Source organism: Platalea leucorodia (assembly GCF_965183815.1).
Source record: "Platalea leucorodia genome assembly, chromosome: 10".
NCBI lineage: Eukaryota > Metazoa > Chordata > Aves > Pelecaniformes > Threskiornithidae > Platalea > Platalea leucorodia.
Window position 1 is genome coordinate 13,170,906 of NC_138832.1, and position 13,709 is coordinate 13,184,614.

The window sequence follows — 13,709 nt, forward strand, 5'->3', positions numbered from 1 at the left end:
TGTGTGTAGACCGCGAACTAAAGGTCTTGGCAGGAAAGCACAAAGCAATTCTGTTATTAAATGTTTGTAAAAGCTATTAATACATGTGCAATGGCAGCCTGACACTTTGCCTTTGAGAGAGGATCTGAAACCAGCTGAAGAAAATAATAACAATATATTTACCATGCATTTATACTGCCTCAGCCCAGGAACTTGTTATGTGGAGCTCTGACCAGGGGCACATTAGCAATTTCAAAGGTAGAGCTTTAAATGGCTCCCCATGTACCTATCCTCTCCTCAACAAAAAAGCCAATATAGATAAGCAGACACAGCCAAATGCATATAATTAGATGATCAATACCTTGATTACTGTTAATATTTATGGCTTGGCTTGTAGCAGAAACACGGACAGGAGTATTTTGCAGTGATTCAGTGGAAGCATGGGCACTGGGAAGACACTGAGAGTTATTCTCGGAAATGGCCAGCAGCTTCACTGATGCCAGTCAAGGCCTGGAGAAGACCAGCTCTGATGCTCAGCTATTTCCTGTCATTTGTATTGCCCTTCTCCCCTGACCTGAAAGGATGCCCCCAAGCTCCCAGACTCACCAAAAACCGTTCGGGCAGGAACGGACTCCCTGTTAAGCCAGAAGGAGACCTGGGAAAGGATGACCGTCATAATGCAGGGTAGGTAGGTCTGGATCACAAAGTACCCGATCTTCCTCTTGAGGTGGAAGTGTGTGGTCATGACGACATATTCCCCTGCAGAGACAGCCGGTTAGAGATGCTGAGCCGCCAGTGCTTTCCAGGATGGGGCCAGCTGACCACCAATCCATCTCTAAACCACTAAAGATCTATCCTGAACAAACTTTCAAGTTCTTAGATGAAATTGCATCATGTCTGTCATATTGTTATTGCCTGGCATGCCCTGGTATCTTACAGTACTGCAGGCCACCCTAACAGCCGTGCAAAGGAGGGATGCATGCTGCAGCACACAGTCGGCACTGACTTTGCATGCCCCGCACATGCACACACAACCGCTGTGCCATGCCAGGCCTGTGCCCCAGTGTAGCCTGGGTGACTTCCACGTAGCATTTGTCCTTTCAAAACACTTCTCTGGAGACTTCTTTAACTCACTGCAAAACAGTTGTGGGACAAAGGCAAACCAGTGCCAATACACAACTGGACAATAGGCTTTCCCTGTTTCACCCCAGGCGCAAGATGCCTCTGGGGGTCTCTCCTGACCCAGCTCCCATCCCTCTTCTGCTCCGACCTAGGGAACCATGTCGTGGGTAAGATCCCTTAAGCCTAGAAAAACCCTAACACTGCTTCAGTAGGATTTCAGGACAAAGGATTTTATTTTCTCTGACAATCCTGAAAATATTCCACCTTTCCTCACTGTAACCATCTCAAAAATTGGGGCAAGTTCTGTCATTAAAGGTCTGGGCTGTAAACCAAAGCAGCAGCTGTCCCTGTTTTCTCTCAATGCCCTATTCCTCCACTCAAAGCTTTGGATATTTTGTTGGATTATTGTGCCTTTTTGTTGTGAGCATGGCTCTGCTAAAACATTACACACAGGAGCCTTTAGCAGCTTTCTTGCCACTTCAGGTTATTCATCTGTACATTTTACTACAACTTAAGTAGAGAGATGGGCCAGGTATTATGACATTTAGCTCCCTGGACTCCCCACATTTCCCCAAGGGAGGTGATATGAGTTGTTACAGACAGACACTATTAAAATCAAGTGCACCAGAGAGGAAATATCCTCAAATGAGAGAACTACTGGTGCATACAGAAGGAAAAAAAAAAAAGAAAAGGAAAAAAGAAAGATGAGACACACACATGAGATAACAGAAGCTATCAGTACCTGGATTCAGAGGGGAAGGGAGGAGCAGCAGATGGGAGAGAAAGATGATTAATATTGGTCATTAATCAGAGGAAACATTTGTTTGGGATAATCTTCTATTAGCTATGATAATATTTGTGTGAGCAGATGCAGTAAAAATCACACTGAACATTATGTTGCATCCACCTCCCCTGCCTGCAATGCTCTCCTGAGGGACTGGAAAGGGATCCAAGACAAATGAACCCACAGTACCCACAGCTGGGCAAGGTGGGGCAAATTTTCCATAAAACAGGTCATTTTTAGATGCTTGAAGTCAATTTGCTAGAGCGTATGGGTGATAAGACTCTTTCAGTGGAAAGCCACTAAAAGCTAAACCCTTTACTGCCTCTTGGTGACTGCTCCAGATGTTCCCAGTCATATTCTCCAACAGCACGTGGCTTGGGAAGTACTGTGATGATCACTGTCCACAGGCACTGCCTCTATAATTATGCCAAATCGTGGCATTCAAAACCCACAGGTCGATCTCATCTGACAGTGTGCTCAGCCCATGCATTGCATTGTGGTCCCACAAGTACCTGTGCTGGATCGAACCATCTCTGTCCCAACAACATGGCCCAGCAGGTCATACTGGTTCAGGCGAGATCCACCCTTCGCTACTTCCACAGATTTATCCTTCCCCAGTGTCCAGGTGTATATCACCTCTGTCTTTGTGTAGGCATCTGTGGAGGAGAAAGAAGAATGAGGTTTGTGCTTCTGCCTGACCTAAAATATACCAAAATTAGCCTGTAGCCAAATTAATCCCTGCTGTGCATTCCTCAGAGCCACATGGCTGAGCACAGCCAAGCATGGCCAGATACCAAGGCAGTTCAGCAACTGTTAAATCAAATGAGCAAAAGGGAGCTGGGGTTTTCAGAAGGGAGCTAGAAGAGGGGGCAGAGCACTGTTGTTGAGACACACACTGTCCCCTTGACGTGCTGACTCTGCAAGGGCTGGCTCCAAGCAGAGACAAGATAGGACGGCGTCCAGGTCAGCAGGCTGCTGGGGCAGCAGGACGGCCACAGCCCTGCCATGCGAAGGACTGGGAGAGTCATGCTGGCAGCAGCTGGTGAGAAAGGCTAAACGTAAATGGGGTTTAATTTTAGGTTAAGGAGACAAAGTTAAAAATCTTTACCCTAACTCAGAAGCAACCCTCTCCAAGCCTCTCACCTTTGGAGGTGGTGTGCCCTCCCACCAAGATGCTTTTTCCCCTGCATGACCTCGTGTTTGCCAGCCTCCAGGCCAATCTGCCAGGCAGCAAGGAAGGGCAGTGCTGAGAAAAGCCTGCCCGCACATCGCAAGAGAAACAGCAGGTAACTGCCGCTGGACTGCTGCATGGGGTAGTGCCAGGCTCAGGGCCAGGGCATCCTTCCAGGAGCTTCCAAGCTCCCCTCTCTATCCCACCTGCCCAACTCCTCATATGCAAACACCTCTTTCTAACACACAGAGTCACCATCACCCTCACAAGCTTTTGTGACCAAACCCCTGCTTGTCCTCATAGCTGCTCCCTTTCCCAACAGTGCCCACATGCTCTTGGTTTTGCCAGTCCTATGGTATCCAGAAATTGAGTCTCTCCAGACTCTACAAGGAGCTAAGTTCTACCCATAATGCCCAAGCTTCCTGTCCACACCTGCTCTACACCAGTTTTTTAGGCAAGAACAAAGTTCACTAAAACAAGTCTTTAATTCATTTTTACGGCCAGCTTCTCCAATTAAGATATTAAGGAATTCTTTGGCTGGGGTCAGGTCAAGCAGTGGGTCAGGTCTACTACAGAAATGTCTCAGTTCCTGCTTTGTGGAAGATGGTGTCCGGAGACAACCAGATTTCTCTGATCTTTTTAAAACAACCACTGTTACCCCTGCACTGTAGACTTTGGCAAACCTGCTAAATACTAAGCAGGCGCTGTGCAAAGTGGGGGGAGTGGTTCTGATGATCAGCCAATGTTTCTCAGCATGCCAGCATGCTGCCTAAGCACTTCTGATGCAGGCTGGCACCTCTCATCTGATGTGTAACACTCTGCTTTTCCAACCCTCCTTCCAGCTCTCAACATGCTTCTGGAGACCTCCATCCTCCTCTTCAGGCTTAGCTTTGTACAGCTCTGCCAATGCTCTTCCGCCTTGATGGGCAACACCTTCTGCTCTAGCAGTCACGGTTCACCCACTGCCTCTCAGTCTACAAAGGAAACTTGTCCACAGTTTCATTGCCATCATCCCTGAAAATGCCATTGTCTATATATCTGGTCATCTGGGACAGAAGCGTATCTGGTGTCACGTAGGCATGGCATGGATAGTTGGAATATATTTAATGCCATGAAACCATTCTGCTCAATGCCTTGCTTGCAATACAGTCTAGTCCAATCCAAACAAGGACAGCTCTTTGACATTTAGTGGAGCTGGTAACTTCAGCAACATCTTCTGCTAGCCTGGTCTCAGACAGCTGCTGTACAAATGTCCTATGACTAGCTTAGAAACAGTTGTTCTCTACTGCGTACATCCATCTTCTAGGGAGTACAGTGATAGGTAAAGCCATCACCCTCACTGCACTTGGTCCAAGGAATGATGCAGGTGGGCAGCTGAAGCTATCTGAAATGCCTGATGCCCTTATTTCTCCTGCAAGCTCTCTTCCTTCCCTCTTTGGGTGGCTGCCATGGTGGCACAGGGACAGGAGGCCACTGACGAGCCATTCAGGTTGTGGGGATCACTGGAAGGTAGTCACTGAGGCAAATTCCGCTGTCCCTTGAACAGCATGTGTCTGGCACTGGCATTGTCTTTCTACTTACAAATCTGACCCACTCTAAGCTTCTTGCAAATGAGCAGCTTCCAGCTGTCAGCGGCTTTTTGGTGCAAACACTAGTTCAATCCTACTCCAACACAGGAGAGGTGAGCTCAGATGCTATGCAGATGGATGCTTCAGAAATAGCCATACTAATGTTAAGCAGGGGCAGCTCTCTGAGCTGCTTGTGTCAAAACTCTCATCATTTAGAGGCCAAATCAGTAAAAACACGCAGAAGAACCCCAAAGGGTGTTCCAGCAGAAATATGCACATTAATCTCTTTTCCTCACCAAGAAACATTATTAGCAATTAGATGTGGAGTAATCTGCCTTCCTGCAAGTCTTGTAATAATCCCAGAGTTTAGGCCTGAGGTATGAGATTTCATATCCCTCCTCACAAGGTCAATTAACATTAATAATTCATCCTTCTCTAAGGCTTGCTATTTTACTGGCCTTAGTGATGTCTTGTGGCAATGAGTTCTACATATAATTAGGTGCTGCCTAAGAAAAAACTTTATTTTAGTAGTTTTGAATAATCCAGTTTCATGGACGCATTTTGTCATGAGGCAGAGGAGCAGATGCACATGATAAACATGATTTCTTCTGGTGTCAATCAAACTTTTAAACTTTCTCCTTAGTTAACTCCCAAATGACTACAGGAAGGAAGTATCAGTTTAGAAAGGTTGCAATTTCTCTGTTTTCTTAGAGTCTAAAAGGGAGATTACTGGTGGGGGCTCATTCTTTAGTTGGAGGTGGGTAACTCTTCCACCTAACGCAAACATAGATTGAGAGTGGTCCTCAGTTTGTTGGACCTGGAGCAGGCTGGGAACAGCTCTCAACTCACCAGCAGCCTGCAAATCTTCCCTTGGGTGTTGGGACTGAGATTCCCAGAGTTTCCAGGCCTTTTACTTGAGAGCAGCCTGCCTGACAGACTGAAGAGGAGCAAGGGGTTTGTAAGCTCCATTGGAGCATGGAGGCAGAGCAACCAGAGATTTCAGGCAGGAGTGATGTAGGGAAGCTGGACAGGACACCTAGCAACAGACACCACTGCTATCTTCCCAAATCTGTTCCCCCAGGATCACCTTGTGATGAAGGAAAAGCATCTCTGAGTTTTCCACCAATGCCAGTCTTGCTGAGGCAGCACGGAAGAGGCAGCGCTGCCCGCCAAAGGCAGGGAGGACAATGGGAAGCTGCTCTTCCCACTTCCATAATAAACTTACAGCAAAACCACAGGTGTCTAACCCATCCTGTGAGCCTGAATTGACCACAGATTTGCTTGCTACCCATTTCTGATGATACTAGGAATTGCATGTATGAGATACCAGAAACAAATTTTTGGTCACATTATCATTAGCAGTAATTCATAACACTTACTAAAATACTGGAAAACACTAGCCACACAAAGGACTGTTCTTTAGCTCTGTACCCACCTCCTTGCAGAGGCTGGTCAGGGTACTTACAGCTCCCAAATTTCAGCGGACAAGCATGCACATCCATTGGGAAGTCCTCCAGGTGCATGGGGCACTCTGCGTGAATCGTTAACCTACAAGACAAAACACAGGGCATGATCAGAAACACATGGCTGTGGAGGCTCCCACCTGGCCCTTCTGCCATGGCGTCTTTGCCCTGCATCCATCAAAGGCGACAAAGGCCTCAGTGCAGTCACTAACCTCTGGGTCTCTGGGCAGAAGGCCATCAGCTGTGGAGAGAACAGCAGGCGCACAGATCTGGCCACCTTTCCCATTGTATAAACTCAACCCTACTGACTGAGTTCATCTTTATCCACTTAGTGCAATCAGAAAATCTGCCAAAGCCCAGGTTATGCACTGTGCACAAAGTGCTCATTAATGCCCGGGACCAGGGGACATCTCATGGACCTTGCTGGAAAGCAGAGGGAAGGGTCTTCCAGGGAACATGGCCTGTTCTTCCCGGTGGTCTGGAAGGAGCCAAGGGCTGGCAGATTGTTCAGTCAGAGAGCTACAGCGCTACTGGGCTTGTTGAACAAAGTCAGTCAGAGCCATGAAGTCACAGGTATGGCACCAGGGTACAACACACCCCTGTGCATGTGGGGCACCTCATCCCACCTCCCCCAGCTCTCCCCTTGCTGGTGGCACTGCAGAGGATGCTGTGGGCAGATGCAGAACTGCACGTCCTGGGGCTGTTTGGGGGGGTGCAGGACAACCCATGCGCTTTACGCATCCACCAAATCCCAGTAGGATACCTCGTCAGAAAGTGGTTTTGTGAGGGAGGCACAACCATAAAAGCAGTGTGCTGCAGAACATGGGGCCAGGCATAAAAGGATCCATTATAAAAGGCTCTAAAAAAGGTAGCTCTAAGCTCATGTTCCTTCCTGAAGTACTGCAAAGCCTGCAGCCTGGGGGTGGGGGGAGCCAGGACAGAGAGCTTCTCAGGAGATGTCTCATACGATCCTTTCTGACGGAACCATTTGTAGAAAAAAAGGACCCGCTTCTGATGGCTCGGCAAATTAACAAATAAACTGTGACAGGAGCAACAGGTGGATGCAAAGGGCAAGCGCACAGACCTAAGGCTGAAGGTGGCTTGTGGAAAACTCAGGTCGAGAAGCACAGTGGAAAGCTTCTATTGAGATATTTTCCTTCAGCTGGAAAAAACATTCAGGTATGTTATTCTTCATAGAAAATACTGAGGCTTAGTCAAATGCAAAACAAACCCTGAAAAAAATAAAGGGTTCAGATTTTGTTTGCTAAAAGCAAAGAATAAAAAAAAAAGAACGGAAAGAAAAGAAAAATATAAGTTATTTCTTTCAGGTAGACAGAGCTTAAATGATTCTACAAAAAATGGAGGACTTTTTTTTAAACTTGGCATAAAAAAATTTGGTGGACAAAACCAAGCACTTCACAAATCGCTCTAAAAACCCCTGTGGGGAAACAAAGCAGAATCACCGTGGCTTGGAGGTGGCAGGGGATCTCCAAGGCTGCAGCAGCAGTGGCTGCAGGCGGCAGATGGTGCTGTGACAGGCGGACACCAGCGCAAGCCAGGGACAGAGCAGCAGCAAATTCCTGCACAGCTGCTCCATGTCGGCTGCAAGAGCAGCCCAGGCTGCGCTGGAAACTCTCCGCCGGCTGTGAATTTTGCTCTGCTCTCCTCAATTTCATTGAGGAAATGAACCTTGTGATTTCAGACCCACATCCAGCCTCATCTGCTTCTTTCAGAGGGTCTAGGAAAGCTAGCATCGCTGTGAGAGACAGGCAGAGGTATTAAATCAAGAAGTGGAGGAGCAGAGCTGGAAGCTGCCATAATTTCGATGGGGGAGGGCTGGGTGGCCAAAACCCTCCTGCATGACCCGAAGCCCCTGCAGCACCCACAGCAGGGGCTTAAATCCCAGCAAACCCAGCCTTTAGGAATGTCTGGGATGTGAGGCACTCAACCACTTCACAGTGGTCACTGGGGTCACAGTGCCGCAGAGCAGATCACACTGTGGGGAAGTCTACACCTTATTCTTGTATGAGCTGGCAAAGGAAAGCAGTGAGTTTTCTACAGACCTGAACCCAGCCCCACAGTGTTTCATTGGTACCTCCCTGTTCCTTAATGCAACAGCAGCACATATTAATTTCTGCTGTTTTTCAGTGCCAGGTACCACTGTCCTGTCTCCACTGGGCACATCCACCCCACTATGCCCCAGGAGCTACCCCACAGGGGGAAAAAACCCCTATAAAAGCAACTCCCACAATGAGGACGGGTTCAGTCCTGATAAACAGGTCTTAGCTATTGAATATCAGCAGGACATGGTGCCCGTACGCCCCATGGGGACTACTTGCACTGAAGCCCTGAGGGGCTGGCTGTTGAGTCACCATTCACTGTTGGGTCCCAAGGGCTCACAGCCCAACCGTGGCTGATGTAATGCTCCATACTCTGGCCAAGTTAATCACAGTGGGTTTATTGGGTCTATGCAGGCTGACTCCAGCTCTGGTAGAGGAGGCCAGCGGATACTTACAGAGAAGTACAAAACCTGGGTGAATTCAGAGCAAACCACACCTTGCTGTCATCTCCCAGCAGCCGGTGGCTTACAGCCTCCATCATTCAGAGGCTGTATCAGGCGACTGAGTGCACCAGAGACCAAGGACCTTTTTAATTCTGAGTCTGCCAATCCTTTCTGAATCCACATACATGGATAGTGACCACTATGTCCTGTAGTATATCATTCTACTGATGAAGAGGTGATGATTGTTGTCCCGCTTGCATTATGTCTGGCCCCAGCTTGGCTTCCCCAGCCAATCCAAGAACCACTGTGTGGCCAATGTAACTTCCTTGGAAACAAATCACTCTTTCTGACTTGCTGATCTCTTCCTCACCTCTGGACTGAATGTACCTGTTTTACATGAGGGAGGAGACAACCTGATCTTTAGGGCTTCAACCAAAACTCACTGAAGTCAATGAAAAGACTGACAGTGATTTTGACAAACCTACAAGCACATCATTGGAATGATTTTCTTCTGGACACTGAAAGGCCACCATGAACATATTGCTTATTTGCTCTGATGTCTCTCTTTCATAATCTGGATGAAGATTAGGATTTCAAGAAGCAGGCATGAAAACCTGGCAGCAAGGTGTGGACTCGACAGCCTTGCTCCTCCTGTTCTGTTTCTTTTGTGATGCTTTCTTCTGTCAGCTTGAAATTCACTAGGGGAGCTTCAGGGTTGGCAAGCTTGTCAAACGTCCTCACGGATCTTACCATTCAATTCTTTCTGTGTCCTTTCCAGCTGCAACAGACTTTTTGTTTCTAATATTTGTCACTGTCACTTGTGTAAAGGAAATGTTGATGCATTTCCCCTGTCTCCCTCAGCAGGCCACACAAGACTTTTCCTTTTTATTCCTGTTCCTTCATTGGCTTCACTAATTACTTTATTATTTCAAAAGGCTCAAAAGCTCAGTGTTCCCAAAGTCAGCTTTTCCAAAGGACCTCTCCTCTGATCAGTGCTTTCCTTCTGATGTATCCTGACCTCCCCAAAAAAACCAGAAAGGCCTTTTTCATCCACTGGACTGTTTGCAAGTCTTGGCTGTGATCAACAGCCACTATGAATAAGGCTGAACGACTCAAAGGACTATAGATTGTGGGTCCAGTGGTTGAGTGCCATTTAGAGCAGCCCCAAAGAGCCTCAGAGGGGGCCAGGATGGCAGCAGAGACCAGCTGGGCACAAGCTGGCCTTGGCCATACCCTCCTGCCCTTCCCAGACCATGGCCAACAAGATCAAGTGTTGTCAAGGGAAGGAGACAACTTTATATGGATGCTGGATGACTCCATAGGGGTGTGGGAATGCAGCAGTCACATTTTAAATCTAAAGTGTGTTTTATTAGCTGAGCCAGTAAACAACACCACCATAAATCCATCAACAAACCACTGAAAAAGCAACCTAATCTACCACTTCTCCACCTACAAGTGAAGGAGCTTTTAAGTCTCCTGAAATTAAATAAAAGAGAAAATGGCATATCATTCCAGTGAGATGAGTCCGGTTCAGCAATTTCAGCCAGTCAGAAGTCAGCATGTTCACAGATAACACGTGAAGGGAGTCAGCCTCCCTGCCGAAGGGGGAAGCAATACAGGCATTCCCCCTCCCAGATGTTCTCCCTTGCCTAAAAACCTCTTCTCTTTGCCCCTGCACATGCTAGGGTGTGCTGGCTCCCCGAGATGCTCTCCCCACGACCAGAGTGCATGTACTTCTGCTTGCTCCTGCTCACTCCTCTGTCCCCCGCATCCCTTGGCCATCTTTCACGCCCCTTCCGCAGCCTGTCTTGCACACACTCATCTTTCAGAGCACTAATTAGCAGAGGTATTTAGGTGAGCTGTGGAATCAATCACTGCTGAGGAGAGTGCCCACATTCCCCTTCCGCTCCCCCTGCCACTGGCCTTCCCTGCCACCTCCTGTTGCTGGAGAAGGACTCCTCAGCACCATATGCTTTGCCTAATGAAACGTCAAAATGTCAAACTAAGAGGAATATATCTCGCTTCCCAGACAATTACCTCTGCCTCTGCAGCATTTGGGTAAAAGAACCTGTTGCAGAAATTCTCATCTTTGCCCCTTACCCTGTGCAAGGGAGCTTATGGCCAGCTAGCCACAGAGGTTTGCTTCATTGCTCTGATGCCCTGTTCAGGTCCAGACATCTGAGCCGTGAAATGTCATTATAAAGCCTAAACAGCATGTGAAAAATAGCCAACCTGCCAGCAATCACATAATCCAGCTGTTGTATCCTTTGGCTCATCTGTCCCAGGCACTAGCAATAACTTATGCAGAACTGTCTTGAAATCAAACCCCAAACTCCTCATGTTTTCTCTTTGCTTTGCCAGCACAATGGCACCAAAAATGGAACATCCAGGAGAGAAACCATGTTTTTCTCTTTAAAGTCATGGTAAGTCCTTTGAACTGCTCAACACAATGGCAAGAAGCGTGAATCAGGCTAAACATACCTCTCCCAGGGCTGACGGTACAACAAACCACTTCAGCTTGGTTCTCATGGTTACCAGGAGCTTAGCGAAGCCTTTGATGTGTCATTAGAGCCCCTGTCGTTACCTGCATCGTGCTGCAGGATAAGCGAGAGTCTCAGTCCAATTTCTGGGATGCAAATGTAATAATCCTTTGGTGTGTGTGTGGTACAAAAACATGACAGCACCCTGCACAGCAGAATCGACTTTGTTTATGCCAGGGATATTGCTTGAGTTTTGTCCTGATTTCTCCTCTAGGAGATTCCTTAATAACCACACTCAGGCCAAATAGTGTTTACGGTTTAGGCTGTGTGAAAATCTGGGTTAGGTTTAATTGGTGGGGTTTGAGCTTGAAAGCCAAATTGCTTCTAGGATCCCTGTGCTGGATCTGAAAGCACTGAATTCACTTTGCATCCTCCCCCAGCCCCTGGAGATTTCAGCCCATGATGGCAGAAATGCAGCAAGAGAAGATGATCTCTGAAGATTTCTCCCTCCTGGGACAACTTCCTTACAAAAGTCTGCCTGCACAAAACCAAGCCTGGAAAATAGATCATTTCTGCCTTGGGATCCACTCTGGAATCTCTAAGGCAGGGAAAAGCAGGCTGTGCAAATCTCATCTCCTCTATTCGTCTGCTTGCGTGTTTAGCAGTCCATTTATGCTGTTGTCTAGGATCAGCCCTGATGTGGGATGCAGCCAAATAGCTGACAGTCCGTACTGCCTAGAGGAGCTGGTGCTGGGATGTCCCAGCTGCTGCTCTTGCAGGAAGGAGAATGATGGTTGCACCTCCATTATGTGGAAGGGTTCTGCAAGCTCCAGCCTACAGCTCTCACAAGTTGCCTGGGGGTTAAAAAAAACAGGCAGCAGAGACAATCCAAAGCCTTTGCTGGGAGAGAGACTGTGAAGCTCTGTGATTTCAAAAAGCAGCCGGGGAAGCTGAAACCCCTGAGTTTGCTGCAGTTGGTACAGGACTTGTTATCTGGGGTTCAACCACCCCGGTAGGACTGCACATGCCTTGGGTGCCTTTGTACTCAGCCTTCCCTCCTGTTCTGCCTCTGCCTCAGCCAGGGGTTCACCAATCCTCCTTCCCAAGTACTTGTGCACTGCCACTAAGGACTTCACGTTTTCTTTAGCAACACATGTTCTTGAGGCAAAGTCTTTGGGCGTGCAGCTGAATGCGTCAGCCTGACAGTTAAAGAAAACATCCTTTAAGTGCATAACTTGAGCACATATTGTCTGGGAACCACTCTGACAATAACCACAAAGCCTCAACATGCCACTCTGACAGTCCCTGTGAAGAGCAGGAGAGCTCTTAAAGCCTGGATTCACAGAGTTGAATCCCATCAGCACAGCATTAAGCTTTCACCATTTTCATATGCTTCAAGGCCAGAAAGTACCAGAACATTATCTATGTGCCCCACACAATTCAAGCCAGAGAGTACATCCAGAGATTGCTGCAGCAGCTGAGTTTTTGTCTGTACCTTGTGTAAATCCACGCACAATTCCCAGTTTGTTGTATTCAGGTCTGACACCAGAGCTTTGAGGCCCTTGCTGGGCTTTTGTGAACTACTTGGATCTTGTAGGACCTTCACAAACAAGACTGCAGAGGCAGGGCTACATAATAAAACTGTGTTCCCCATGCCCTCTAAGGCAGCTGGAGCAGCAGGGAAGAGGCAGAGGGATCAGTAATCCTGTCCCTTCCTCAGCAGCCAGAAGGCGGGGAATAGAGAAATGCAATTTTGTGCTGCAGTCGCAAAAGCCATCTTGTCACCTGGGTGCCAAGGCCTGAGTCAGTGATTAGATGTTTGCACCGTGATGTTGCACTGATCCACGAGGAGGCTGTGCTGTGACTAAAGGAAATCTCTGGATGCTCAGCTACAGCTGGCGTGCGACTCCTTGAAGCTCAGGTCAGTGATAAAGAGGCTCTCTCCAGGAGCTATAAATATTGTCACACAGGTGTAATTTTGCTGGATGCATGTGTCAGAGTTGCTGTTCCACCAGAGCAACTTCATCTATAAATGTAAGCCTTGACTAAGAGAAGTTGGTTTTCACAGCAGGATAAATAGCAAGAGACATGCCTCTAATTGCATATCAGCAGAGCTGATGCCTCGAGGATGTTGGCTGGTACAAGGTAAAGGAGTAGGGTATATCTCAGGAGCCAAACTGCACGGCGATGTACCAGTCTAGACTGAGCCTGCAAGGGATCACCTGGGCAGTCCTGCCAGTCCAGGGGAAATTTGGTGGTGGTCCAAACTCGCTCCCTAGTCAGCAGGACAAAGCGTGCCTCTTTGGGATTTGCACTTTGATGGATGTCAGCTGTGTGGGGTTGAGATTGGCTTCGTGGTCCTGCTCCTTCTTTGAGAAGGACACATGTGCATGCCCCTGGGCATGGGGGAGAACAGTGAATGTGCCACTTGGACATAAAACATGAGTCTCCTTCCAGACCTTTCCTGGGGATGAGGTTTCAAAGCACTTAACAAGGGAGGGTGATACCATTATCATTTTACAGGGGAATTGAGGTGTGAGTGCCTACGAGTGGCAGAGCCAGGTAGGACTTGGTCTCTGAGCCTCAGCCTGATGCACACTCCTGGACCATGCAGTCTGTGCCCTTGCATCTTCCTTCTG

The 13,709-nt window shown here is 47.9% G+C and overlaps 1 protein-coding gene across 1 annotated transcript in view; it reads right to left on the bottom strand.

Annotated features, from left to right (window-relative positions):
* The window catches only part of LOC309595993 (gamma-aminobutyric acid receptor subunit alpha-3-like), a gene marked incomplete at both ends in the record, with an annotated part of 69,400 nt that overhangs the window by 10,327 nt on the left and 45,364 nt on the right, over nt 1–13,709 (bottom strand). Inside the window, 3 exon segments of the mRNA XM_082323673.1 lie at nt 586–738; nt 2,398–2,541; nt 6,090–6,172. Coding sequence (XP_082179799.1) covers nt 586–738; nt 2,398–2,541; nt 6,090–6,172 — 380 coding nt within the window.